General features: G+C 43.6%; 1 protein-coding gene across 8 annotated transcripts in view; it reads left to right on the top strand.

The window, feature by feature from the left end:
* SLC11A2 (solute carrier family 11 member 2) overlaps positions 1-26,877 on the top strand; it is a 46,964-nt gene extending 20,087 nt beyond the window's left edge. For 3 of the 8 annotated variants that reach the window (XM_072654685.1, XM_072654690.1, XM_072654691.1), the window contains exons 3-17: positions 577-722; positions 1,271-1,396; positions 2,084-2,203; positions 4,535-4,641; positions 5,010-5,080; positions 5,195-5,262; positions 6,193-6,348; positions 8,762-8,920; positions 10,532-10,618; positions 11,065-11,184; positions 11,363-11,512; positions 13,106-13,179; positions 17,671-17,824; positions 19,515-19,568; positions 24,730-26,306. In XM_072654685.1, coding sequence (XP_072510786.1) covers positions 577-722; positions 1,271-1,396; positions 2,084-2,203; positions 4,535-4,641; positions 5,010-5,080; positions 5,195-5,262; positions 6,193-6,348; positions 8,762-8,920; positions 10,532-10,618; positions 11,065-11,184; positions 11,363-11,512; positions 13,106-13,179; positions 17,671-17,824; positions 19,515-19,568; positions 24,730-24,807 — 1,670 coding nt within the window. In that variant the 3' untranslated portion in view covers positions 24,808-26,306. Of the gene's footprint in view, positions 1-573; positions 723-1,270; positions 1,397-2,083; positions 2,204-4,534; positions 4,642-5,009; positions 5,081-5,194; positions 5,263-6,192; positions 6,349-8,761; positions 8,921-10,531; positions 10,619-11,064; positions 11,185-11,362; positions 11,513-13,105; positions 13,180-17,670; positions 17,825-19,514; positions 21,890-24,729 lie in introns of those variants that run through there. The other 5 variants (XM_072654684.1, XM_072654688.1, XM_072654687.1 and 2 more) reach the window with 4 other exon arrangements.
* Positions 26,878-27,781: the final 904 nt, after the last annotated feature.

Here is a 27,781-nt window from a genome sequence, read left to right as displayed (position 1 = left end):
GACAAATGGGAAAAGAGTGTATAGATAAATAGCCTACTTTGAACTAGCCTTGATCAGCATGTGACTAGTGGTGACTGAGTCAGGAGTAAGGGGAGGCTGAACACATGGAAAATTCTGTACTCATTGACATTTCTGCATTTTGCCCTGAGTGTCAGAGCTCTGTAGATTTTTTTTTTTAATGTCTGGGAAGCACCTGGGAGTTGACACATAATGGTCGAGAAGTGTCTCCACCGTGAGTCCTGCCATTTTCTTGGCTTGATTTATTTCTTTAAATTCTGGGGATGAGGTGGCTTGCCCTGATGGAGAGTGAGAGGAAAACTGCATTATAGCAAATATAATATTTTTTCACTTTGGGTACTAGAGGAGGACATAGGAAAGTTTTTACTGAGAAATGCTATTTACCTTGGTTTGGCTCGTCTACTGCTTTCTCTTTGTGTCATAGATCTCTTTCCACATAGAAATTTTGTGCTGATAACAATGATATGAGGGAGTACTAAGGTTTTTCTGGTGGTGAGGGTAGTGTTGTGAATTTCTCCCCAAACTGATTCTTTCCGTTTTTGCATATGACTTCAGAAGATGGTTCTGGAGACCATGGGGACACTGCCAGCCTGGGCGCTGTTAACACCATCTACAGTAGTCACTGCCTTTCACAAGCCTCTGCATCGCAGGAAGAGCCCTTCACCACCTACTTTGATGAGAAGATCTCCATTCCTGAGGAGGAGGTTGGTAGAGAGGATACAGAGGGAAGATCCAGAGAGCTTAGATGTCCTTCAGAATCCTTCAGGAGCTAGTCAACTCTCAGGACCCAGCCTTGGGTCCCCTGTAGGGTCAATCCATTACCACTCCTGTCCAGTGAAATCTAAAGGTTCTGAACTCTAGCCAACAGTCTCTAAAAACTGGACTTTGACTGTTAGGAGTCTGTAGTGGGAGATAGGTTGCTTCTTACTGTGGGCATGTTTTTCTTTCTGTCTCAAAAACAAAAGCTATTTGTTTTCTTTCTCGTGGTAGCTGTTTGGATTTTATATGGGTATTGTTAGTCTAGTTATAGGGTAAAGGTGATCAGAGTGATGAGGGTGTTCTTTGGGACATGTCGTGTGACCTGTGTACCCCAAGGGCGGTGCTGCTGCAATGGCCAGAGGAAGACCCACCCAAGACCCTTCACTTTTGTTAAAGTTAACAGGTGTTAGGCCTCTTCTTTAATAATGGTTTTGCAGTTTTCAATTTGGAGCAAAGCTCAATTTGTCCTCCTTATATCTTGTTTCTTGTGTAGTATTCTTGTTTTAGCTTCCGCAAACTCTGGGCCTTTACAGGGCCTGGCTTCCTCATGAGCATCGCTTATCTGGATCCTGGGAACATAGAATCCGATTTGCAGTCTGGGGCTGTGGCCCAGTTTAAGGTGAGTCTCCAGCCTTTCCACTTTCTCTATATAACACACATCCTTTCTGCTCATGGAGTATCAGGATTGAGGGCTATTGGCAGTGTTTAGCCAGATGCTAGAGAAGTAGCATGAGGTACAGGTACTGATGACCTGGCCTCCACCTCAGGAATCCCTGGAGTTCAGCCCCTGTCTCTGACACATACTGGCTGTGAACCTCTCAGTGGTCATCTCTCTGAGATCAGACCTTTCAGAGAGGGTGCTGCCTACATTGCGGGGGGACATTTCCTCATTTAGGAGTACCCTGTACCTGTGAAACCTCAGGTCCAGTCTCTGGTCCTAACTCTAGCCTGATACTTTAGTGTTTCAGAATCTAGAATTTCAGGGGAGCCTGAAAAAATCTGTTACTTTCAAAATACAAAACATTTTTTCCTATCAGGTCTTTCATTTTGCCTTTGTTCCTCTAAAAAAAGGAAGGGGTTATGTTAGAATTGGAAACACAGGGATTTGCTCAGCCTGTCCCAGCAGGTCAGGTGTAAACCAAGACTACATAAAGCCTAGGTCTCCTGATTGCCTCCTCTGGGCTCCAAGTCTGAACATATTGCTCCTACCCCAAGATTTCCAAGGAAGCTTTGTTCCTGAAAGGAAGGTCTTTTGCACTTGCCTAATGAGTGTGTCCTCCATCATGGGGGAATTAATTTTTCCTAGTTGCTCTGGATTCTCCTTCTTGCCACCATCGTGGGGCTCCTGCTGCAACGCCTGGCAGCCAGGCTGGGCGTGGTCACGGGCCTGCATCTCGCTGAAGTGTGTCATCGCCAGTATCCCAAGGTCAGTGACTCTCTCTGGTGCCACACTAGAGCCAATGCTGTGACTGACAGCCAAGCCTGCCTTTAAAATCTTGAGGCTCATTCTGGGAACTGACTGCATTCTCGTCCAGTCATTCCTGCCAAGGCTCCTCCATTTCATCCCTCTTGTCTGTACTTTCATGTGAATAGCTACTACAGTTTCCTCTAGTCTCTCTACTGTGGTTTGTTATATTTTCTTTTAAATGGACCTGTGATCTCATTGATCCAGGAGTTCTCTTTTTTTTTATTTTATTTCTAATTTATGGAATAAAAAAAGCATCTCCATAACACAGTACAGTAAAAAGGCACATGAAACTGCAAATCTGCTATGCACAACTTGCTATTCCTTTCAAATGCGCAATAACATTAGTGTGTAAATTTCTTTTTTCTTCCCTTTTTTCCTCCCCTCCCTCCCTGCCCGCACCCTAGAGATGGCTACTATTAAACACAAATTAGGTGTATGTGTATATGTAAAATTATTTTATACGTACTTCTGTTGACAGTTCTTTCTCTGGATGCAGATAGTGTCTTCAAATGTCCTTTTATGATTAATTTGGGTATTTATAGTAGTCAAAATAACTTACTCAAAGTCTAAAAAAAAGTTCCCTTAATAATGAATAATATTAGCTAACATTTACATAGCACTTTAGAGTTTACAAAACACCTTTTAAAGGTTAACTCATAGATCATCTTAATTCCTTCTATCCTCTGATATGGAGAGTGTAAATACTCTTATCTTCACTTTATTGGAGAGGAAACCTGCTGAGGTCAGAACACTGATAAACCACAGAGCTAGGACTTCAGACCCAGCTCTTGTGCCTGCTTATCATGGCCTAGCCACCGGCCATCACACTGGGAGACTGGGAGAGCAATAACTGGGTGTTTTTTTTTTTTTCTTCTCCCAATACAGAGATGACCCTCAGTATTTGCTTCACATCTGTAATGCTGAGTGGTGCTCTCCCCTCTTCTCCACAACCCATCCCTACCCTTTCTGGGACACCTTCCTGGCTTTCCCTCCTTCTTTCAAATGCCTATTTTCTTCATGTATTTCTGGGATGTGGAAGAAGAAACATCTCTTTTTGTCCTTTGAGAGTTTTTGCCTTTGGGGTTGCATATGCAGGTCATTAGTGTCTTATCTCCCTATCTCTAGCCACCTCTGTTCAAGACTGTGCTCCTCTGTATCTGCCCTCTCTTCCCCCTTTCCCTTTGTGTATAGGCCTACCTCTGCCTAGAATATTCTCCTTTATTGATTTCTGTGTACCCTTTAAGGCTCAATTCAGATGTGGCCTTCTCCAAGAAGCCTTTCTGGATAGTCTCTGCATACTCCATCTCAGTAAAAGTCATACTTCATGGATCTCACAAAGCTCTTAGTTTCATACCTCTCTAATATTGTGTATTATAGTTACATGCATTTGTATCTTGTCTGTCCTCTAGACTGTAATGTCCATGAACATAGAGATCTTGTTCTACCTCAGCATTGTGCCAGCAACTAACACAGTGCTCTGTACGTAGTAGGCATTTAAATATCTGTTGAATGACTGAATCATTGGCATTTTCAAGCGGCAGGTGTAGTTGGAAGATGTCTTTCCTTTCTTTCTGTCTTTGTTGTGTCCCCAGTGAGTCAGCCTGTCCTAACAATCAAGTCTTGGCTCTTGCTGCTTAGCCTGTCCCCCTGACTGGAGGCTGTTCCACTCCGGATCCTAATATCACTGTACATTTCTTTGCTTGTGGGCCTGCCTGTCTGTCAGTCTTTTCCACATTTAGTTGTGTTTGACTTCCAAATTAGACTCACCTGGAGGGGGCCCCCCTTTCTTCTCTAGTCCTTTCTTTTACTGCCCTTCTGCCCCTTTTGAATATATGTGTACATAGTAGATGCTTAATATATTTTCATCAGTTAAATATTAATCCCTCAGACTTTTAGGATATTTTCAGTTGGGCAGGACAGCCTTTCCAAAGGGCGCCATTGAATGGAATGAGAACACGAGCAGCTTCCACACACCCTGCCACTCCCCCACCCCCACCCCGTCTCCTTGTCCCCTAATGCCACAAGGAACGAAGCATATTTGCCTCTTTGTAGCTGAGTCTGGCTAAGAGAGGTCTGAGGGTGGGACAGGTGGAGCAAAGATGTGGCACTTGGCTATATGTAGCTGGGTAATTTGTCTCTGCTTATGGGCCTGTGCTAAGATGTACTTAATAGACTTAAAGTACACTAAGATTTTGTCAAACTATGTCACAAATCCCAGGACCTCCAAGGAAGCATTCTCTGAAATATCAACTTACTTTTGAACTTGATTTCTCCATTGTTTGTTTTAAGGTCCCCCGAATTATCCTGTGGCTGATGGTGGAGGCAGCCATCATAGGCTCCGATATGCAGGAAGTCATAGGGTCAGCTATTGCCATCAATCTCCTGTCTTCTGGGAAGTGAGTTTTTTTCCTCTAGAAACTTTGAGTCACCCCCAGTATTCCCAGCCTTCACTGAGCCTCTCTGGGTGAAGAAAGCATGTGATATAAATTGAATCCCATGGGAAGTATGACTGAGAACTACTTATTAGTGCAGTACTTATGAGCAGGGCCCAAGTAGCCATTAAGTGCACGGAGGGCTTTTGATCCTCTCCCAGCTGAAGGAAAAGGCTGTTGGCTTCTCTTGTCAGTGGGCACTGTGCCCCTCACACTGGCAGAGGCCTGGGCACCTGCCACCTCCACAGTTTGGCCTGCCTGGGGTTTGGGGAGGTGACCTTTTCCACCCTTCTTTCCCTTCCCCTCATCTTTGTTTTTGGTCTCTGGACTAGGATTCCTTTGTGGGGTGGAGTTCTCATAACCATAGCAGATACCTTCGTTTTTCTTTTTCTGGACAAATATGGTAAGATATGGGGTGGGGCGTGCTGGGGCAACCATATTGGAGAAGAGATCAAATTTTGTCTTATAAGCAGCATGTCTCATTAAGAAAACCATCTTTCCATGTTTCTTTCCTTAGGTTTACGGAAACTGGAAGCATTCTTTGGCTTTCTCATCACCATCATGGCCCTCACATTTGGATATGAAGTAAGTGTTACCGATTGCTTATTAGCTTCTAAAAGCCAGTTACTTCATAGAAATAGGAAGTTAGCCTTAGATGACTCAATTCCACACATGGATAACAAAAGCCATTTTGTCCCTACATGTGTGTGACTTCCCAGATCAGTCAGGAGCCTGGACTGGAGCAGACTTCCTGCGGATGTTCCAAATCTCTTAGAACTAACCTGCCTTGGGTCTGCCTTGATACTGCACTGCTCCTTGAGGAAGAGAAATCAGCTGCCAGGGTCTGACTTGGAGGGCTGACTAGCAGAAGTCAGACCTTTAGCTCTGTGGGTGATGCTTGTCACTTAGAGAATGGACCCCAAATCTATATTGTAGGAATAGAGAGTAGCAAGGCTCCATCATTTTTGTGCCACACTTAGACTCATTGAGCTCTAGAGGGCATTGTTGGAATGGGGTGGCAAGGACGGGTACGTTAGAAAGAACAAAATGGCCCTTCCTTCTGAATCCTTGTTACAAATTGATTTCGGTCAATTGGCCTGGGTAAACTTGACTTTTTAGTTGTAGTTAGTTCTCAGTTACATGTGATCTAGGCCTCAGACTTCCAACCCAGAGTAAATGTTGAGGAAAACGTTTGAGTCAGATTTAAATGATTTTTTAGATTATTCATTCTTTTTGTCTCCATTTGTAACTCCTGTGAGGCTGACAAGATTAAAGTTGTGGGCCTCTTCTCTCTGTCTCCCACCCCTGTGCTCCTTCAGGATGGTACCCAGTGCCAAAGCCTGAAGGTCTGCTAGGCCTGCTGCACTGAGGAGCAGAACATCATCACATCAGGGTAGTCAGGAACAGTGGGGACTGCAAGTTCCATTATAGTCTGTGGCTAGGCACCTGTTTCATTATGGCGCCTGGCCTTGACCAAGGACTGTAGATGCTAACCACTCTGGTATTGGTGTCCAGTATGTTACAGTGAAACCCAACCAGGCTGAGGTGCTGAGGGGCATGTTCGTACCCTCTTGTTCAGGCTGTCGCACCCCACAGATTGAGCAGGCTGTGGGCATCGTGGGTGCTGTTATCATGCCACACAACATGTATCTGCACTCCGCACTAGTCAAGGTAAGTGAGTCCTGATCCTGAGTGTCCTGTAACTCATCTTGTGAGTTCTTTCCCACTAGTAACAAGTGAAGCAAATTTAAACTAACTTACCCATTTCCTCTTAAAGGATCAGCTTTGGAGGTTTTGAAAGAGCAGGGTATCCTTCATGTACTGGAGGTTTGTTTTACATGATTGAACCCTGCTCCATAGCATCAGCTAATAGGAGTAGAGGTTTCCAGAGTCAAAGAAACTGAGATTTAAGGGCTTTGTAAAAAGGCTGAGTGTGTACTGAGCTGGTTTTCTCTTTATCTCCTCAGTCTGAGTGGCCCTAGGGGAAAAGACTGTCATATGACCCTCGTGTGTCTTCATTCCCAGGGCCAGCCCTAAGTGCCTACCTTCCTCCCAAGAAGAACACCACAGACTGGGGTTTTCCGGTCCTCTTTTGCCTCTGTACGCTTTCACAAAGTCAGGTGAAGGTGCTGGTTAGCAGGCCAGGAAATTGTGTCCTTCTCTTGGGTGAGGACAGTTTTGGCGGACCAGTCAGGGAAGGGATATGGGAGATTTTAGATGAGAAGCCAGGAGTCAGGTACTGGTGGGAAAGAAAGTGAGCTGGGCTGCCTGTTGGCTATTCCAAAGAGTGAAACAGAGAAGGCTCCTTTTCTACAGCAATAACTACTTGTCAAGTTTCTTAAGGCCTTATGTGTCCATAGCAGCTGGAAAGTAGAGAATGGTATTATAAAAATTCCCTTTAGCGCTCGTCACATAAAAAATGAGAAGGGAATGTCACCTTCTGATCCATAATAATTCTACTAAAGCTTTTTGCTTCAGAAGGGTATTTATTTCAATTCTTCAGTCTTGAGGTACAGTAGATAGAGTGCCAGGCCTGGACATAGGGTGACCTGAGTTCAGATCCAGCTTCTGACACTTACTAATTTTGGAACTCTGGGCAAGTCACTTAACCTCTGTGTCCCTCACTTTCCTAAACTGTTAAATGGGTGTAGTAACAGCACCCACCTCTCAGGGTTGTTGTGAGGATCAAATGAGGTACCAGTTGTAAAATGCTTAGCACAGGGCCTGGCATGTAGCAGGAGCTATAGGAATGCAGTTCTCCTCCTCCTCTTCTGTAGATTGAAGGGCATTGTGTTAGGGAAGATCTTTTAAATTTACAGAGCAGTGGGGTAATTTGTCTTTCTCTCCTTCCTTCTATCGGAGGAGGGTCATTTTGACTTCATTGACTGATTTAGCTTAGAAATGTCAAATTCAAATAGGAATGCTGAATATTAACTTAGAAAACCTTAAATGAATACCATCTATGTTTATTATATTTTTATTTTGTTAGACATTTCCCAATTACATTTTAGTATGGTTTTCTGGCTGCCTGAGGCTTGCCTGAGAGTTCATCAGCTCTGGTGAAGAGGATCTTTATAACCAAGAATAACCTGACAAGGGCATTTAAAACCCTTCACAGACTGGCTCCTTTCTGGGCTTATTATACTTTCTCACTTTCACACACCCAGCAGAGCTTAGATATCTTGTTCACTCGTGACAAGCACAGTGTCCTGTCTCCCATTTCTGGTTGTGGGCCTGGAACGCTCTCCCTTCCCCCTCCATCTCGTAGAACCCCCAGCTGCCTTTGGAGCTTAGCTCAAAGGCCACTTTCTGCACGAGGCCTCTCCTGATCTCCCACCTCCCCTGGTTTCTAGTACAGGCAGTTCTTAACCTTTTTTGTGTCACTGACTCCTTTGATAGTTTGGAGCCTATGGACCCCTTCTCTGAAAAATGATTTTAAATGCAGAAAGTAAAATACATAAGCTTACAAAGGAAACCAATTACATAGATGCTGATGTAGAGGGTTAGACCTGATATCAGAAAGACCTGAGTTCAAATTTGGCTTCAGTTTGACTGCTATTGGCTGTGTGATCCTGGACAAGTCACTTGACCTCTCTCTGTTTCCTCATCTGTAAAATTAGGGCAAATAATAGTGCCTGCCTCACTGGGTTATTGTGGGGGTCGAATGAGGGCTCTGCAAACCTAAAGCTCCAGAGAAATGAGAGCTATAAGTGTTATTATGTTGAAATACAGGCAGCAAGGTGCATGGACTCCAGGTTAAGAAGCCCTCTTTTGATGCCTCCTCCACTGATACTTTACTTTACCTATTTTAAAATATTTGCATATTTTACCTATATTTATTTGGGTACATGGTTTTTTTTGTGATAATATGGAAGCTCCTTCAGGACAGGAATTACTTGTTGATTTTTGTCTCTGTATCCCTAGTGCCTAGCACATAGTAGGCGCTTAATAGCTGCTTGTTAACTGTTAGATTATGTTGCTGTTCATCTGGTAAATGAGAAATAGCCTCAGGTCATTCTCCTGCTACGTTCCCAAGGCCCCCCTTGTCCTGCTGGTAACTGAAGGCTGCCTCTGTCCTCTCTAGTCCAGGCAGGTGAACAGGGCCAGCAAGCGGGAGGTCCGAGAAGCCAACAAATATTTCTTCATTGAGTCCTGCATCGCTCTTTTCGTCTCCTTCGTCATCAATGTCTTTGTTGTCTCAGTTTTTGCCGAGGCCTTTTATGGTCAAACCAACATGCAAGTGGTGAGTGACTATGGGCCACAGAGTGGGGTAACAGGCCAAGTGCTGAGGGGGAGCTCGGAATCAAGATGGAGGGGTCAGTTCTGGGAAATGCTTGGGGAGGAAGGGGACTGACCTGCCCAGAGAGACAGGGAGAGAGCAGTAGGAAAAACTAGGGCAAGACAGGAGCGCTAGGAACCAAAGAGAAAGGGTCAAGGTGGAACAGATTGCCAGGCCCCAGCCTCCAGAAGTCAATTCTGAGATCTTTGAGACCAGTCCCTTGGCCTTGTTTCTGTTGATGGTGCCCCCATCCTCTCAAGCTCAGAATTTCAGAGTCATCTTTGACTTTTCCCTCTCCTCCCCCCTCTTCTGTCCCCTTCTCACCACTGTCCTAGCTCAGATCTTTTCCCTCTTGCCTGGATTATTTTCCTTAACCTCCAGGCTCTTCTTTCTCATACCATTCTTCACACACATCAGAATAAACTTCCAAATGAACAATTTTGAACATGTTAACTCCTCCCTTTCTCTGAGCCCCATCCCTGACCTATAATAATTAGCTTTTGAAAATCCTATAAAATAGGTGTCTCCAAGCATGTCATTGAAAGCTCTCCATAGCTCTTTCCAGTCTTTTCCCCCTTGCCTGCAACATATTCCACATCTCTGCCTTTTGGAATCCTTCTCTTCCTTAAAGATCCAACTCAGGTCCTGTTGCCACTGATCCACCCAGTTAAAAATAAGCACTTTGTCTGACTCTCCTTTGCCCTTGCCACATTACCTGATGTCTGTTGCATGTATGTTTTATTCCACCTGTAGAAGTGAACTTCTTAAATAAGAACCATGTTCTTTCCATCAGTGTGTCCTTAGTTCTAGGATGGTGCATTCATCACACATAGCTGGATATTTCCTGAAATTTGTCCAAGGGAATATGTGGGCAGAAGATTGACAAATCCTAATGTTGGAAGTAATTTTAAGTTTGTGGCAGCATTGAAGGTCATGAGTGGCCAGCCCAAGAGTCTCAGTGTTTTACCCTTAGATTTCCATTAGTAACCAAAGATCTTGACTCATGGCTATGGTTTTGGTTTAATTGGCATACCTTGGGATTTTGTACTATAATTATAGGACAAGACTTTTGGTCTTGAGAAGTATCCTGACCCGCAGAGAAGTTGTGAGCTCAAAAGCATATTTTTGAGAATCAAAATACAAAGCTGAATGCCATCTTTGATACCTGGAAGATCTGCTGTCCTGCCAAGAAGAAAACGAAGTGAAACATTTATTTTAGGAGAGATAGGATCTGAAGTACTGATAGGCACAGAAGAGAAGGGGTGGTATAGGGGTCCTTAACAAAAACAGTTTTGGAGGCCTGGGGCTTTTTATTGGACATTCATATTCAGTAAATATTTTGGATGATGGTAATTACTTGGAAGAGCAAGGCCATCACTGGAAGGGAGATCTGGTGATCTGGCTGCTAATCCAGGCTCTGTTCCCAGTCTTTGTCCAAGCAGATCCTTTTATTACCTGTATTATCTATAATAACCTTGGTGCGACCTGCAGGGAGCGGGTGTTTGCCCTTTCAGCCCCATTTCTCTCTTTTCATTTCTAAAAAGAAAACGTGCTCTTTTATCTTTTGGATTCCAGCATGAAATCTGTGTCAATAATAGTAGTCCTCACAGTGACCTCTTCCCTCAAAACGACACCATATTGTCTGTGGACCTTTACAAGGGGGTGAGTATCTTTGTGTAAGGTCATGTCTATCTTTCTACAAGGGCCTTGGCCAAAACCTACTTTTAGATTTCCAAAGTACAGGTGTCACACAGGCTTCTGATTCTTTGGGGGAGATTAAAGGAGCAGCTGATCAGATGGGTATAGACAATTTTAATTAGTAGATTAAAAATAGGGCAAAAAGAGCCTAGAGTTGGGGGGAAAGGGTTAGGGAAGTGGGAGGAAGCATAAAGTGAATGTTTTCAAATCCAAAATTTGAATTCGGAGGGGAAGACTTTCTTGCTTAAATTTCTTTGAAAGTTCTGGCCTTACACATTGGTGGGTGGGGCATGTAGTGATGACCATACAGAGAAGAGGAAACCAGGAAGAATGTTTCTTTAGTTGTTGTGAAAAGTGGGACATGACCTCGGACAGATCACTGATGTCTTCGCTGTTTTCTCTTTGTCCAGGGAGTGGTCCTAGGATGTTACTTTGGGCCTGCGGCGCTCTACATCTGGGCAGTGGGCATCCTGGCTGCGGGACAGAGCTCTACCATGACAGGGACTTATTCCGGCCAGTTTGTCATGGAGGTATGTTATGTTGCTGCTGGATAAGGATGGAGAGAAGGAGGAGGGAGGTGAGGAAGATAAAACAGGCTGACAGCTTAAGTTTATTCTCATCTCTTCCCATCCTCCCTCAGATTCCCATCTGTTCCCTATTCAGCTGTGATGGGAAATATTCAGCTTGGCCTGTTGTTCTTCTCCCCAGGGATTCCTGAACCTAAAGTGGTCCCGATTTGCCAGAGTGATCATGACACGTTCTATTGCTATCATCCCAACGCTGCTGGTCGCAGTCTTCCAGGATGTGGAGCATCTGACAGGCATGAATGACTTCCTGAATGTGCTGCAGAGCTTACAGGTGAAAAGGCAGCCAGAGGTGGCTTTGGCTTGTGCTCAGTCTCCCTGAAGGCAGCACTGTGGGCCAGGCACTTAGGGGAGAGTCACCCTGCATTTTGGGCACCCTCTGGGTATAGCTGGGACCCTGTCTGGGATGTTGAGGGATGACTGAGGCAGAGGAAACCAGGTTCCTGTCTTGGCAGGTAGTTCTGCAGCTGTGGAAAGAATTAAACCCCTAAGCTGGCTCTAGGCTTTCAACCTTCTGAGTGTTGTTCACCTCTGGGCTCCAGTTTCTTCATCTTTTAAGTGGAGGTGATAATACTCAGGTGTACATGCTGCTACATAAGTTCTTTTAAAAATGTCTTGAGACCTTTTGTTTTTTACATCCTTTCCACCCCCAAAAGCCATCCCTTGTAATAAAGAATAAAAAGCAAAACCAAAAATCAGTTTAGCAAATAATCAAAGCAGTCTGACTATGTCCACACTCATATTTCTCTGGGGGCTTGTTCAAGGAAAATGTTTTTTAAATAAGAAGGTATTAACTGAGTGCACTATTATCATAGTCTGGAGGACAACCTGGCATAAACATAGGAAAAAGCAATCAAACATGTAAAAAAATCAGTGTGTGAACTAATAGAGATGACCTTATTAACCAGTATTTATTGAGCATTTGCTGTGTGCTTAATGGGAACTGGTGTAGTAAATAGGAATAAGGACACTGGGGCTCCAAAAAGCTACTGACCTTGCCCCATCTTTTGTGGCAGAGATGCTCTCCTAAGGGGGGAGGATGTTGCATACCTGGTGTTACATGCAGCCTCTGTTTTGCTCCATTGTTTATCTTTGCCTTCTGCTCCAGGGACTCCTTCTTGCCTCTGAGATTAGTGTAGAGTCTCCTATTTGGCTTTTAGGGCCAGGCCCTCACATGCTAATTCCATCCAGCCTGCTTCTCTGGGCTTGTTGCCCATCTCTCCCTTATTCCATCCCAGCCTTCCTTCTCTGGGCTCCCGAGGGCTTGGGCTCCTTCTCCCCACTACCCTGAGCCTCCCAGAACCCCTCATAAATGCTTCTGCCTGCAGCATTACTTAGCTTGCTCCTTCCAGTTGCTTAGGCCCTTCTGGGAAAATTATTTTGTATTAAGTTTTCTTTGGGCATGTTAGTACTCAATCTTACACTCCCTGAGGCCAGACTGTTTTGTTTTCAGCTCTAGTGCAATGTTTGACACATAGTAGGTGATTGAATTGAAAGGAATGTTCATTCTGTAGAAAGGTGGTGTGGAGGCGGGGAAGGACTGTGATGTACAGACAAGGTGTGTATTAGTAAAATATATTTCTTTAGAAGATTGGTGTTAAGCTAATGGTCATGCAGAGCTATACACACACACATACATACATACATACATACATACATACATACATAGCAGTGCTGGGGAATGTATGTCAGAGCAATAGGAGTGATTGGTGGTGGTAATTAGGTAAGGCTTGGAGAAGTGGAAGGAGCCAGAGGACAGGGATGATTTGATATGTTATCCATCTGCCTTTGGTTTGCCAGTGCCTGTCACTCAAGAATGATTCAGACACTTCGGGGCCCTCTCTCATGAGAGTTCTCTCTTTTTCAGCTTCCCTTTGCTCTCATCCCCGTCCTCACATTTACCAGTTTGCGTCCAGTGATGAATGACTTTTCCAACGGACTGTGAGTATGCCATAGATATTTTTCCCTCTGGCTCCCCATCAGAAATGACAATGCCCTGGGAGGGTAAAACTCTTAACTCTGTGACCCTAATAGAAGGAACCATTCTGGGGATCAAAGACCATTTTTTTTGGTGGGGTAGGGGGGACCAACCATTTAAAATGTAGAGAACATTTTTCTTCCTGATCCCTGATTGTAGTGGCCCCGACCTCAGTGAAGATGTGGAGAAATTTAATTCAAGCACCTACTATGTGCAGGGCAGAACACTGTACTAGGTGCTGGGGTGGGGTGGAGATAAAAACAACTCATATCTTGTTCTCAAGGAGTTTACAGTATAATGCTGGGGTGTGGGTGGGGGGAAGAGCTGTGTCCACAGGTCTCTGTGATACAAGGGAAGAATGTACTATGTTCAAACTAGATGGCCAGGCAATAGGACTATTTGAGGAAGTTTGAGGAGGAAAATTGCTTTTAAGTGGGAAGTTCAGGGGAAGCTTCATGCAGGATAGGGGACTTTATTTGTACTTTGAAGGAAAGGGATGACTTCAGGGTTGGGGTCGCCCATTCCCATTGTGAAGGATAGCGTAGATCAAAGTGTAGAAGCTCAAGGAGATAGATTGTACAAGAGGGGGTTCCAGAACGTAGAGTCTGGCTTGGCTGGAATAGAAAGTATGTGAAAGAATAGTAGTGGAACCTGAGATGGGGGAGGTAGGGCAGAACCCTGCTGAGTAAGTCTGTGACCTGTAGTGTAAGCACTTTTTTAGTTGCTTCAGTTGGTGGAAGGAGCCTCAGATATTTTTTATAGTAGAAGAACCAGAGGGGAGCCATGTCTGAGATCTAGAGGGAGTGAATTGAAGGTAAAAGGATCAGGAGGGAGTCTGTTCAAACTTTCTAGTTGAGGAAAGATGAGGGCTAGAATTTTAATGGCTGCAATGGGAGTGGAAAGGTAGAAAGGAGGAAAAAGATTCAAAAGTTATTGTGAGGGTGGAACTGAGAGAGCTTGGTAATTGATTGGATGATGGGGGTGTGAAGAGGCAGCATTCTGAAGCTACTGCCCTGGGTGTTTGGGAGGGGCAAGTTTGAGGGGAATAGGATGAGTTCATTTTTGGCCTGCTGTCTGCCTGAGCCCTTGTGAAGCACTGAGTGACTTGCTTCAAAGTACATAAGGGAGTGCAGTCCTTATCAGGCACAGTTCCCTGGGGGAAGGAGAATGCCCTCCTTGAAGAGGGAGATAAGGAGATACATACACAAGAACATAGAATGAAATAGATACCAAATAGATGAGGTAGGTGGAGACAGGAACAGGCCAGATCCCAAACAGCTCCTCCGTAAAGCCTGGGCCATTATGTTTAACTGGCTAGCCACTGTTTTTCATCTCTTGCTAATAGAGGCAGCTGCAGAGGTCAGCTTTTCATCCCCTCTATTCCCGCTCCCCTCCCCGCCCATCCTAGGCACCCTGGTATGGGAAGGCTCTTAGTCTGATGGGGGAGTTTGAGGAGCTTGTGAGATATCCAGGTGTAGTTAACAGCTGGAAACATGGGGCTGGAGCTCTGGTAGTTGGGAACAGAGGCATAATGGAAGTTACCTTTACAGAGGTGAAATTGAAATTTTAGCAGTCGATGAGATTTATCTAAGGAGACTGGAGCAAGAGGAGCACAGAACTGGGGAATATTCCTCTTTAAGGAGATTATGGGACCAAGAGGTCAGAAGGAAACCATGAGAATTCCCTGCCATGGAAGCCAGGAGTTGGGAGTGATGGTCAGGAGCACCCAACACAGAGAAAGGAAGATGGAGACAGGAAGAAAGGAAGTCATTAGTGATCGTGGCAAAGAAAACTGACCTGGGGAGATGGGGTCCTGACAAGAACCTTTGCAGTCTCTGCCCAGGAACCCTTCAACTCATTCATCCTCTCTCTGCCTTTCCCCACCAGAAATCTTTCTTGGTCTAAAGGGCTTCCTGCTCACCTTGGTGCTAGGGAGTCAAGGATCCTCCTGACTCTGTACCAGAGGCTGTAGTGATGGGAGGAGAGCTCCTTTTTCTTTAGTCCTGTTGACTTTGAGGCACTGAAATCTCCAGGTGTCTCATTTGCTTCTCCTTGGAAAGCCTGTGTGAGAATATAATGCAGAACTTTGCTACATTTTCAGAATAAAATGACAATCACAGAATTTGAGCTTGAGAAAGGGACTTTAGGCCAATCTAGTCTAATGATTCTGTAAAAGTACACCCCATTAACCCCCTGCAAAGACATTGTCCGGCTTCTGCAAGAAGCCCCTGTTCCCTCCCATTCCATTTTTGGATAGCTCCAAGTGTTAGGAAGTTTTCCTTGATGATGAGATTCTCTGCATGCAGCAGGCTTTCTGCTTTCTAAGAGCAGATTCACAGAATGTTGGAGCTGGGAAGGTCCCTAGGCAGCATCAGATTCAACACCTCTGTTTTTATGGAGGAAACTGAGATGGGAAATGACCCTGTCCAGTAGCAGAGAGAGCCAGGCTGGCAACTAGATTCTGACTCCCATGTCGGTGCTCTTTCTGCCATGGCTGCCCATCCATTGAGACCCAAGGTTTGATTACCTTGGCTTCCTTCTGGTGTCTCTATGTTGTTTCTTTCCTATCCCGAGGAGCCTCAGCACCCAGCTTGGTGGGTGGAAAAGGTCCTTCTTTGCTCCCTGAAAAGAGCACACAGCCTAACTTTTAGGTTTCTTAAAAATTTTGCTGCACTCCATGGAAATGTGCAGAAGTGTACAATGTCAGAGGGGAAAACAACAAAAGCGATGCAGTTTTTCAGGACTCCTGGTTCTTCATTTACACTTACATCAGGCCATACTCTTTTATTGTTCTCTTTCATCAGCCAGCAGTTGCATCTAGCCTAAGACGTTAGATTTGTTCTTGGATTCTTTATGATGGAATTAGTTTGGCAAAAGTTTGATGTCTTAGACCTTCTAGAAGCTGTTCCCCATACCTGTACCTTCACAGGTAATCCCTTCCTTCTTGCCTGTAGTTTGACTTGTGCTTGCCTATGGGTATAAAGGATCTCTCAGGCCAGTGGTGGAATGAGCAGCACCCTGAGGTCACTTGGAGTAGGTGTGCCTCAGAGAGGCTTGGGGTTTCAGAGGAGCCTAGGCAAGAAATGAGCCTGGGATCTCCGATGAAAGGCACTAGGTGAGCACCTTAGACTTGTTCTACAGAGTAGTGGTCAATTACTGGATGATTTGAAGGAACAAAGAGTGATATCCCCAAAAGGTGGGTTTAGTCTGGTGAAGAACTCAGACTAAGATGTGATCTCAAGTAGCCAAAGGGGTGCCAGGTGGATGGGAGGAGAACTGAGCTCTGTATTCCACTCTTTTCTCAGTCTTGTCCATGAGGACAGTGGAGAATTGTACCGAGTCTCAGCACTCTTACTGCAGTTAGCTCTCTGTTCTTGGTCATGGTGGAAGGTGATAACATGAATTATTCAAACTTAGGCATCTGAACAAGCATCTGTTAAGTGTTTACTGAGTTAGGCCCTGTGCTCGGTGGGTGCCATGGGTACAAAAACAAAAGCCCTTGAGAAGCTTATATTTTACTGTGTATAGAGAGGTCTATAGAAAATGGATACAAGATAAGGTAAGGGAGCAGGGGAGACCACGGCCTCATCCAGAATGTGGAGGGAGGGCGTCCCAGGCTGTATGGAGGTGGAACATGGAGTGTGCTGTTCTGGCCCTAGATTTTGTGGGAAAGGTGAGTTGGGGCTAGGACTTGAAGAGCTTTGACCTACAGTTTGTATTTGGTCCTGGAGGTACTAGGGAACCACTGCAGTTTGCTAAGTAGAGGGGAGTGACATGGTCACACCTGAACTTTGGGAAAATCACTTGGACAGCTGTGTGGGGGATGGCTGCAATGGGGAGCCTTTGGGGCTGGGCAAGCAATCAGAAGGCTATTACAGAAGTCCAGGGCAAAGTCATTTTTCTCTAGTTTTATCCTGTGAGGTCTTCATATCAGAGTCACCTCTTTAATTCAGGCTTAGAACAGATTGAGTTAACGTTTCCTGACTGTGCCTTTGGATGGAGTGGTGGTGTGGTGATTTGTTCAAGGCCATTCTGAGCACTGAATGGAAACTCATCCTAGACTAAATGCCAAAGGTAATGCCTACCCAGATAGATACTGGAGAGGATTTCTGTATTGGACGGCATCCTCCCCCTGACTCTACAATCTGGGTAGTTTAGGACACTAAGAATAATCACAACTTGTTTTGTAATTCTTATTACCTTTTGTTCTGGATGATGAGCCCTTGTGCTCCATCACATAGAGCCAGTGACCCTCCTTGCTTGCCTTACCTAGTTTTGAATATGAAAAATCTTTATCTTTTCTCTGTGAAACTTTCCGTGATTTTATTGACCATGAAACACTACGTAAATTTGATTTGTAATTAAAATTTCCCCTCAGTTTTGTAAATTGAAGATTATTGGCTAGGATGAGACAACCATTTCTTCAGTGACCTTAACCAACTCTTTTTTTGCAGGGGCTGGAGGATCGCAGGTGGGATCCTCGTTCTTCTTATCTGTAGCATCAACATGTACTTTGTGGTTGTCTATGTTCAAGACCTGGGGACCATGGCACTGTATGTGGTGGCTGCTGTAGTCTCTGTGGCCTATCTTTGTTTTGTGTTTTACCTGGTGAGTGATTTCTAAGGAATGTTTAGGGAAGGAGCCGTTGGTACCGGGGCCGGTGACTTCTGTTGTGTGTTGGTAGATGGGTCTCAAGCTTAAAAACAGAGAATGGCACAGTACTGCATGTGCTGCTCAGTCACCCAGTCCCTTAGCCAGATTTCTAGGAAACTGAAGATCAACCATTTGTAAAAAAAAAAAAACCTTTTTCCCTAAAATTCTACCTTGGTTCCTAAGACCTACCCCTTCTAGCCTCTCCCTTGTGGTTTCCTTTCTGGCTCCCATCAAAGACTAATAGCCTCCAGGGTGCAAGAGCCCCAGAGAGTTTTATGGAAATCCATCCTATGGGTCAAAAAGAGAAGTCACAGACAGTGTCTTCTGGCCACTTTCCTTCTGAATGAGACCTTCTAGTCTATTATCTCCCCAGGCTTACCTGGAGTCTTGGCAGTAAGAGCACGGCCTTCCTGCCCATTCCCTTTGTCCCATAATGAATCCTTCAAGGCAAGGGTACTTTATTGGGTACCATCCCTGAATGGAGTTCAGGAGGCCCATGACCTTGGAATATCTTTATTTTCACTGACTTGTAATTGAAATTTAGCATTTTCTTCAGTTATGAATATAAATAATACGCATTATTCTGAGAAAGGTTCCATAGGCTTCAGCAGACACAGGCTGTATGGCCCCAAATGGTTAAAGTTCCCGCCCGAAACGGACCTTTCCAACATTCCATCCTGCTGCGCAGCCTCCAGGGTCATGCTTTCCAAATTGCTGCCCTTTTGCTGTCACAGCTGCTGCACTGTATAGAGTGCTCCTCGGGGCTGCTGGCTGGGCCAGAAATAAGTCCGGTCATTGGAAGTTGTAGTGGAGCTCTTGCTTGGGGCTGGAGGTTACCTCCAGAAGGATGTCTGGACCTTCTGTCCCTTTTGATGGAATTGCCCTCCCCGAACACTGGTTCCCCTGTCCCCCTCCCCCTCGAGGAACCAGTGGTTCTGAGGCCGGCTGAGTTGTTTTTTATTTTTTGTATTTATTGAATGCCTGCTGTCTGCCTGAGCCCTTGTGAAGCACTGAGAGACTTGCTTCAAAGTACATAAGGGAGTGCAGTCCTTACCAGGCACAGTTCCCTGGGGGAAGAATGCCCTCCATGAAGAGGGAGATAGGGAGATAAGGAGATAAGGAGAAGAGGGAGACAAGAACATAGGATGAAATAGATACCAAATAGATGAGGGAGGTGGAGACAGGAACAAGCCAGATCCCAAACAGCTCCTCCATAAAGCCTGAACCATTATGTTTAACTGGCTAGCCACTGTTTTTCATCTCTTGCTAATAGAGGCAGCTGCAGAGGTCAGATTTTCATCCCCTCTATTCCCACCCCTCTCCACCCATCCTAGGCACCTTGGTATGGGGAAGGCTGTTAGTCTGATGGGAGAGACCAGACACACACCCAGGTAGAGACATAGCTAGTCACTGGTCAGAGTTCTAGACTAGTATGTAGACTAGAGAAAAGTAGGAGATGTGCCCAGGCAGACTTTGTAGGGCTGGGTGGCAGTGAAGGGGGAGGGTGACTGTATTGAGAAGAAGGAGAGAGAGGCTTGTGCTAGCAGGAGCTGGTATGCACAGGTTTGACTTGGAGCTAGAAACCAGCGGGAAATAGCAGTATGGGCAGGCCAGGAGCAAGTGACAGTTGTGTCTTCTCTTTCAGGGTTGGCAATGTCTGATTGCTTTGGGCTTGTCCTTCATGGACTGTGGACAGACGGTAAGCATCAATAAAGCCCTGCTGACTGAAGAATCTGCCGGCCACATCTCCGCTAGCTAAGCACTGGGTTAGCCTGTGTGTTCTGCACAGGTAGCCATCAGAGCCAGTGCGTTTCTATGGTTTACTGTGTGAACTTAGCCACATGTATGTGCCATTGCACAAAACTCCGGGGTCCCCTTGTTGTTCCCTAAGGTCCACTCTGTATTTTGGGGGTGATTGTCCTGCAAAGGGTATTAGAAGTACAGAATCTTTTTTGGGAGGGCTTACCTTGTGACCTTCCCCTTTTGAACTGTGGATGTCATCCAGGTGGGGGGTTTAGATGTGGGCTTTAAAATGCTGACTTTTGCTGCTATTACAGAAATACTCCACTACTATCTCAATATTAAGCTACAGAGTAGTCAGTCAACTTGAGTAGAGCCAGATTCCCTTGACTCTCCTCTCGGGGTCTGTATTTAGGGGCCGCTTTATTGTGAAACCCTTTCATCTTCTGATTTTTAATGATATAAAAAAAGTAGGAACCATGGCCAGAGCTGCTTAGAGCTATTCCATACTTACTAGGTGTGAAGCAAGGAAAAATATGCCTCACATTACACATAGGAAGCAGATCAAGGTTAAGCAGGATCAAGCTTCTCATACTCTCATCACCTTAACTCTCTTAATAGATGACAGTAGAATGAGGAAACATTTGCACAGTTTTTTGCATTAATAAGTTTGAGATGGCTTCCCATTTTGGGAGGATTCTGATTTGATACCTTTCATGTGAAACTAGGGTTATTACAAGGCAGTTCATTCACACGTACTCTTTGGCACCTGAAAAGGGTTGGGGGTAAGGTCTGACTTTGACAGTATTCACAGCTGTTGATGCTTTGGTGATGATGGATGTTAGCAGTGGTCTCATCAACTTGGCAGACCGAGGAAGGCTCTTTTAAAAATATATATAAAATTTTTTTAATGAATAAAAATCAACTTTCCCTTACTTCCTTCCCAAAAATGTCTCCTCCTGCAAAAAAAAACAAACCCAAACTCAGTCAAAATAAATTACCACCTTGGCTATTCCAAAAAATAAATATTTCCTTCTGCTCCCTGAGTTAGAGCACAAGTCATTCTGTATCAGCCTTGGACCTCTGCAGTGTCTTGAAAAGATTGGCTTGGCCATCTCCTCCCTTCACCAAATGTGTTGCTGTAAGGCACCAAGAGGGAGGAAGTACTAATGTCCTATACAGTACTTGCTCTCCAGTCAGGCACTTTTGCTAATTTTCCTTCCTTGAGAGGTCTGTCTCCAGCATCCTTTTAGCGGTTAGAAAAGATTTGGCCAGAGGTTAGAGGCCAGTTTCATCTGGTTGACAATTTATGAGCCTTGCATTCTTGGAATTTTCTCTCCAGAGCCCCAGCTTGATTTATGACCTACCCTTGTTGAGTCCAGACAGCATCATTCTGATATTTTGCACACAGCACCAGGTACAGATTAGATGGGTCATCACTCATGTGATGCTCACACAGAACACTAAGGAGAGCCCAGTGCATGTCATTGATGCTGTGTACAGGCCTCTGAGCACAGCCCAGGCTTTCCAATCATGTAGCATATCACCCCCCATCCTCCCACCCTCCATACTCCCAGACTGGCCCCACTCTGCAGATCTGGGAGCACCGACAGCAACGCTGTGGTTGTTGGTTGTTGGGAGGGAGGTCCCGGGGGAGGGAGGTTTTTTCTTGGGATGGTACAGTGAACCATCAACTTTCCTGCCTCAGCTCCTTGAATCTGCAGTTCTAGTCACAGACATTCAGGAGCCCAAATGAAAGCTGCTGGTCATGAAATAAAAAAAAAACAAAAATTCTTTTATAAAAACTCACATTTTTGATGGGTAGAAAACTGACTCCCAACTTAAGGAGAAAAACTCTCATTCCCAAAGTAAACATTGAAGTCAAATCTTCCAAAACCACTATGCAAGTCACATTTTAATTAATGTGTATTTAGGGGTGGAACAATTACAATTTATGTATTTGAACCATTGTATAAGCCTTTTGAAGACCAAGACTGTTTGATTTTTGTCTTTGTACCCCTAGCACCTTGTATGGTGCCTGGCCCGTAGTAGATACTTAATAAATGCTCTTGTATTCAGTGATCATCCCCTCCAGTGTATCTGAACATCCTTGTCCTGTGGTCCATGATGAGGGGGACTGTCTGAGAACAGTTCTGTGGGATTTCTTGTGGATTTCTAGGAGGTCCCTGCTAGTTAGTTTTCTTTGTGAAACTTCAGTAATTTTATTGACCCTGAAAAACTATGTAAATTCGGTTTGTAATTAAATTTTTTTCCAATTTGGTTTCTTGGGTGTTTTTTTTCCACCATGATAATTTATCAAGAGGCCTTAGTGACTCCACATCGGTAGACATGCTCTAACTTCAACTATTTATTGTCCAAAATAAAGCTATCATCTTTGTTTAGAATTGGTAGAGAAACCTGGCCCATCAAATCCAGATAATACTAGCCAGGTCGAACTTGCAGATCATTGGCTGGTTGTGTTAAAGCACTCAGATGTGCAGTTATACATAAAGTGAAGCCTTTCCCTTCCATACACTGAGTCATCTTTTCTGCTTCACCATGAAGAACTATGTAGATTAGCAGATGTTTTAATCCTATAAAAATGTCAATGAAAATAGCAAAGAATTTTTAAAAATGTATTTTAAAAGTCTGATTTCTTAAATGCGGGCTCTTAAAGAAATCTGACACATAGAATTCTGCTGTTTCCACTTACAAGTCAATGTGAAGTAATGGAGAAAACACTGATGCTGGTATTTGGACAGGAGGGTTCAGATCTCAGCCCTAATTATTTACTAGCTGTGTGTGATCTGGGTACATTCCCTTCACCTGCACCTGGTGGGGGCCTCCCTTTCTTTGCTGTAAGACTGAGATAATCCTCACCCTACCCATATTACAGGGTGGTTGTGGGGCAAGTGTTAGATGAGCACAATGTTCTGGAAAGGAGCCCAGGATCTAAAATTACAGGACCCAGTACTCTGTCTCATATGTCTCCTGCCTATGTGACCTTGGACACTGAGCCTCACTCAATAAAGGGCATTGCCCTGCTCAAAAGGTGATTACACTATCAGTAAGACACAAACATAGTTGCCCTAACTGGAAATTTAAAACTCCTTTGGGTCAAGTCAACGGAAGCTCCATTTTTTTTTCCTTTTGTGTCTGTGGCCCACCAATATATCTTGCTTTTCTTTAAAGCTGGGTGTTAAAAACGACCCCAAAAAACCCGCAGGAAAATATTTGTCTTCCTTTCTCTCCACATGACTGACTTGTGGTTTGAGTGAATCTCCTAAGCAAACATTCCATAAAAACTCCCAAATTAACAATTTCAGGCTTAAACATTTTCTGGGGTGGTTCCCAGTAGAATGCCCTCCACCCCTTGTTCCTCACCTGTTCAAAGGAGTTAGAGGACAAGATTGGTGAGTGAAAGTAGCATCAACGAAACACAAGCTAACACCTTGACATCAGAACACTTAGCTGTTCAATGGCATACATCGACTTGGAGTTTTTTTTTTAAAAGCAGATATAACAATAACTCCAATTTTCAAAGTGCTTTACAAAGCATTTCATTATACTTGGAGGTAGGCAGTGTGTGTATTACCATTTTACACTTGAGGAAGTTGAGGTTTGGAAATAAAGTAACCTAGATCATACAGTGGCATAGTTCTGCTGAACTGGGATTTGATCCTGGGTCTCAATCCAAATCAGAACCTGTTCCATTACACCATCCTGTGGCCTTAGTTATCACATACTAGACCGGTGGTAGAGTTGGATGTGGTGTCGGAAAGACCTCAGTTCAAGTACTGCCTCCAACACAGCCCTCAACACTTATTCTCTGAGCTCTGGATTCCTCCTTAATAAAGTGGGGAAATGATAAAGCAGTATTTACCTCGTAAGTGTGAGGATGGATGGAGATGTGTGCAATGCTTTGCAAACTTGAAAGCATTCTAAAGAATGAATCTCACCCATTGTCCAAGGCACTACCTGATATCAGGAATGCTTACTTTCCAATAATGAAGGAGTCCATGGGCCAAATGTCCTCCTTGACAATATCAAGGATAGGGAATTGAGTCAGTATAGTTACATGAGCACGTTGGTGCCTGGCAAAGTGTCCTACCTCCAACACTCAGTGAGTCATCCTACCATATTTAGCAGCATATTCCTATGAAAAAGACCAGTTCCTATGAAATTCCTCTGGCATATTCCTGTGGAAAAGACCATTCCATTTGCAACATGAATTCATATTAAATTTGCAATCTGTTTTGGCCACAGCATGGGCTGGTATTGTGCTCACCCATATCCGACCACCAACTTTTCTATAGCCCTTAGTACCTCTGGCCACATCTTCAGTATCATCGACTATCAACAAGGATAGACAAAAGAAAAATAAAAGGAGGGAGGTTGAAGAGGAAGGAATTTGGTAGGGGGTAAAAATCTCACCCATTCTCCCAGGGATATCAGGGATGCTCACTTTCCAATAATGAAAAGTCCATGAGCCAAATGTAAAAAGAATGTATTCAAGCCAATGGTGACCTTTCTGTGTGACCACAAGACCAAGACCAGCAGTAGATTTAGCTTTTGCAGGATTTGGTTTCTTTTAATATAATCTGCACGGTAATAGAACTAGAGTCACAGGGCATTGTAAGAGTACTTCCAACCCATTCATTCTGCCAATAGCATTTCATGTAGCTAATAGCCATTTCACTTTTGTGAGACAGTGGAATGCTGATCCCTGGGAAGGTTGGAGTTAAAGTCAGGAAGACCCAAGTCTCCATCTTGCTTCCAACATTAGCTGTTAGGGCCCTAGGCAAGTCACCTTCCTCATCTGTAATATAGAAAGGTTTGGACTTGACCTCCTAAATGGCTTTCAACTCTATATAAACATGTTCTCTAACCTTTCAACTTCTTTCTGCTGTTACCTATATGTTCACACATCGTCAAACTTTCCTGTTTCCAAAGCTCATTTTTCTTCTGAGATGTTAGGGGCAGACTCAGTGAGGAAGTCCTAGAAAACGAAGGGCTAGGCTGATTCATTAATTACAGTCGTTTTAGCAAGTTTGACAATTCAGGGTGACATCTGGTACTGGAAAATGTCTCTGACCCATCTTTTTTCTCTTTGCCTTTAGTACCACCTGGGACTGACTTCTCATCCTGAACTCTTCCTCCTGAACAATGTGGACACTGATTCCATCCTCTCTAGATGATGGCTTCTAGAAACTATCAAAATAGTGTTTTCAAAAACCCTTATGCCAAGTGATGTAATAACTTTGTTAGTTCAGAGGTGAGTTTTGTTCAAAGAACTTGAACAAAAATCAGAGATTTCCTTATGGGAAGGCTATTAAAAGCTGACCGCTGTAAGTGGAGGGCAGAGAACCACCCACCTTGTAAAGGTGTAAACAGTCAGGAGAGAGCCAGAGTCAAATGACTGACTGATTTTAGCCCCACGCCCTATGGGCTTGTGTTGTAATTTTCTGGCATTTTTTTTGAAGTTGTAATTTATATAATTATATACAAAGATATAAATATTTGGGTGGGATTTTTAAAGTTTTATATAAATTGATAACTTTAGTTTTAAACTTGTTAGAGCTCAGAGAAGTCAGATTACACTGACATCTCTGGATCAAAGATGAGAAAGGAGATTTAATGGGGCTTTTAAAAGCTGAATTGGTCCAACCAAATCTCCTTTAAAGTAATGCTTCATGTGAAGATAAAAGGCTAAAGATCCTATCATATATTTGGTGTTTGAAAAAAATTGCCTGATAGCCAGAATTTCTTTTTCCAAAGAATGTCTGCTATTTGTTGCCTGTGAAATTTTAGGCTTTAAATGGAAAGACAGCATAGTGTTTGCTGAGGTCTTCAATTCACTACTTCCAAATGTCACATCCTAGGTAACCCTCAGCTCATCATTAGTTTTTTTTCAAGTTTCTGGTCAAAAGTCAAAAGCCTTAAACTTTTTAACTTTCAAAGGAAGTTTCTGCTGTTCTTTGGACTTGCTTACCATTTGAGATATTTTTGCTTCTTTATGTAAACACTCCATACAGGCCCAAAGGTCTGCTTCCCACAATTGCTGGAATTTATTTTACCAAGTGTCAGGCATGATCTTAAATGTAATCTTTTAGAAGTGAGACTTCTGGGTATTGTGGTATATTGGACATGAAAGTGACCTGGAAGTTGGGAGACTTTGTTTTAGCCACAAGTCACTTATTTTTGTGACTTTTACCTCTCTTACTCAGGTTCTTCATTTGTAAAATGAAAGACTAGAATTAGATAATCTTTAATGTTCCTTTCAGCTCTCACATTCCCTGATTTTGTAATTATCACTCCAGCCACCTGAAATTCCAGGTCAATCAGATATCTCTTGACTCAGGGGAAGACTATTTTATCTGACCCAAGCTCCATTCAAAAATTTACTGCATTTCAAGTCAACATGTTTCTAAAGCATTGTCTAAATTTATTCACAATTTACTTTGTTGATATAACTAAGAGCCTGGGCTCTCCCTGTCAGGATTGTAACTTGAACCTTATTTTAAGCTTGAACATTCCTTTACACGTTAGGAATTTGAGAAGTTCTTGAGTATTTGTAGCATGCTGGTTGTTTTTCTATAGTAGAAGTGGGGTGGGGAAATGAGGCTGAAATTTATTGTGTTTGAACCACTTAAGTCAAGACATCGTCTTTCATTCCATAAAATGTGTATTAAATGCCTGTTATGTTTCCATGAACCCATTAAGTCTTGGGATGAGCCATAAGATGGGGTCTCTGCCCTTGAGTTTCCAATCATAATGTAAAATTGACTCTGAATTGGTCTGTTTGAACTCAGAGTTCCTTTATAACAGTTTTAATGCCTCTGTTAGCTTTTGACAAGTTTTGATCTAAGTTCATTTTTATAAATGCTCATGCTTCCTTTGTTAAATTGGTCTCTAGGTCATTTCACTACTTAGTCAAAGGGTGGTCAGAAAAAAGTATTAGAAGGAGAATATTCAAACAACCAGGCTTCCTATTTGTGGCTCTTATAATTTTTTTCCAAAATAAAGCTTAAGGAGTTCTGCCAATTTTGCCCTATTTTCCATTGGGGTGGATAAGTAAGAATAGGTATGCTTCAGTAGTATACCTCTCACTTTACATAATGACTGAATCCCTTGTTATGGCATTTTTGTAAACCAAATCATTTCAAATGCTCTGGAGTTGTAGAATCAGAAGGGACCTTCCCCTTTTGCTGAATTTCTACAATGTCCATGACTGGCATCCTGCAATAAATTTACTATTTCCAAAGGCATTTCGTTTCATTTTTGGACAGCCTTAATTGCTAAGGTCTTTATTTTAAACTGAAAATGGCTTCCCTGTGCACTAGAGGTAAATCTTAGTCTTCTTTTGTATGATAGCCCCTTAAATCAACAAACATTTAAGTGTTTACCTTCACAAAAGTCACAGTCTTAAAGACAAAAATGGAACAGCTGTTGCCCTCAAGGATTTGACATCTGAATGGGTGATAAAACATGTCCATATATTCTAACCCTAATTCCAGTTCTAACCTTAACCCTCATCCTGTTCTGTATATGCAGAATATCTGTAAAATGAACACAAACTAACTTGGAGGGGTGGGGTGGGGGCTGGGCATTCTCTAATGACTGATGGGACCAGGAAAGGCTTCATGAAGAATGTGCCTCTTGAGTGGAATCACCAGGGATTTCAAGAGGCAGAGATGAGGAGGGAGTGTATTTTACTTGTGAGAGAAAACTAGAGCAGAGGCATGGCTATGGGAAATGGAGTATATCACGTGTTTGTCAGTCAACAAGTAATTTACTAAATCCTTACTATGCACCAGGTACCGTGCTAAGCACTGAAGATACCAAAAAAAGTAAGACATTCTCTGCCCTCAAGGAACTCATAATCTAACGGGGGAGACAACATGCAAGCAACAAACAAGATATTTATAGGATAAATGGGAGATAAAACAAACCGAGAGGCAGTACTTGAATTAAGGAGGGATTGATAAAACTTCCTTGTAGACGGTGAGATTTTAGCTGAGACTTGAAGGCAGCCTGGGAAGTCAGGAGGCAAAGATTCAAAAGGGGAGTTCCAGGCACGGGGGACAGCCAGTGAAAATGCCTAGGGTGGGGTGATGGAGGGTCTAGTGTAGGGAACAGCACCATCCATCCAGTGTAGGTCACTGTGGCTGG

The sequence above is a fragment of the Notamacropus eugenii genome, chromosome 3 (genome assembly GCF_028372415.1).
Source record: "Notamacropus eugenii isolate mMacEug1 chromosome 3, mMacEug1.pri_v2, whole genome shotgun sequence".
Classification (NCBI taxonomy): Eukaryota; Metazoa; Chordata; class Mammalia; order Diprotodontia; family Macropodidae; genus Notamacropus; species Notamacropus eugenii.
Note: the sequence above shows the minus strand (reverse complement) of the source record. Positions and strands in the feature narration are given on the sequence as shown.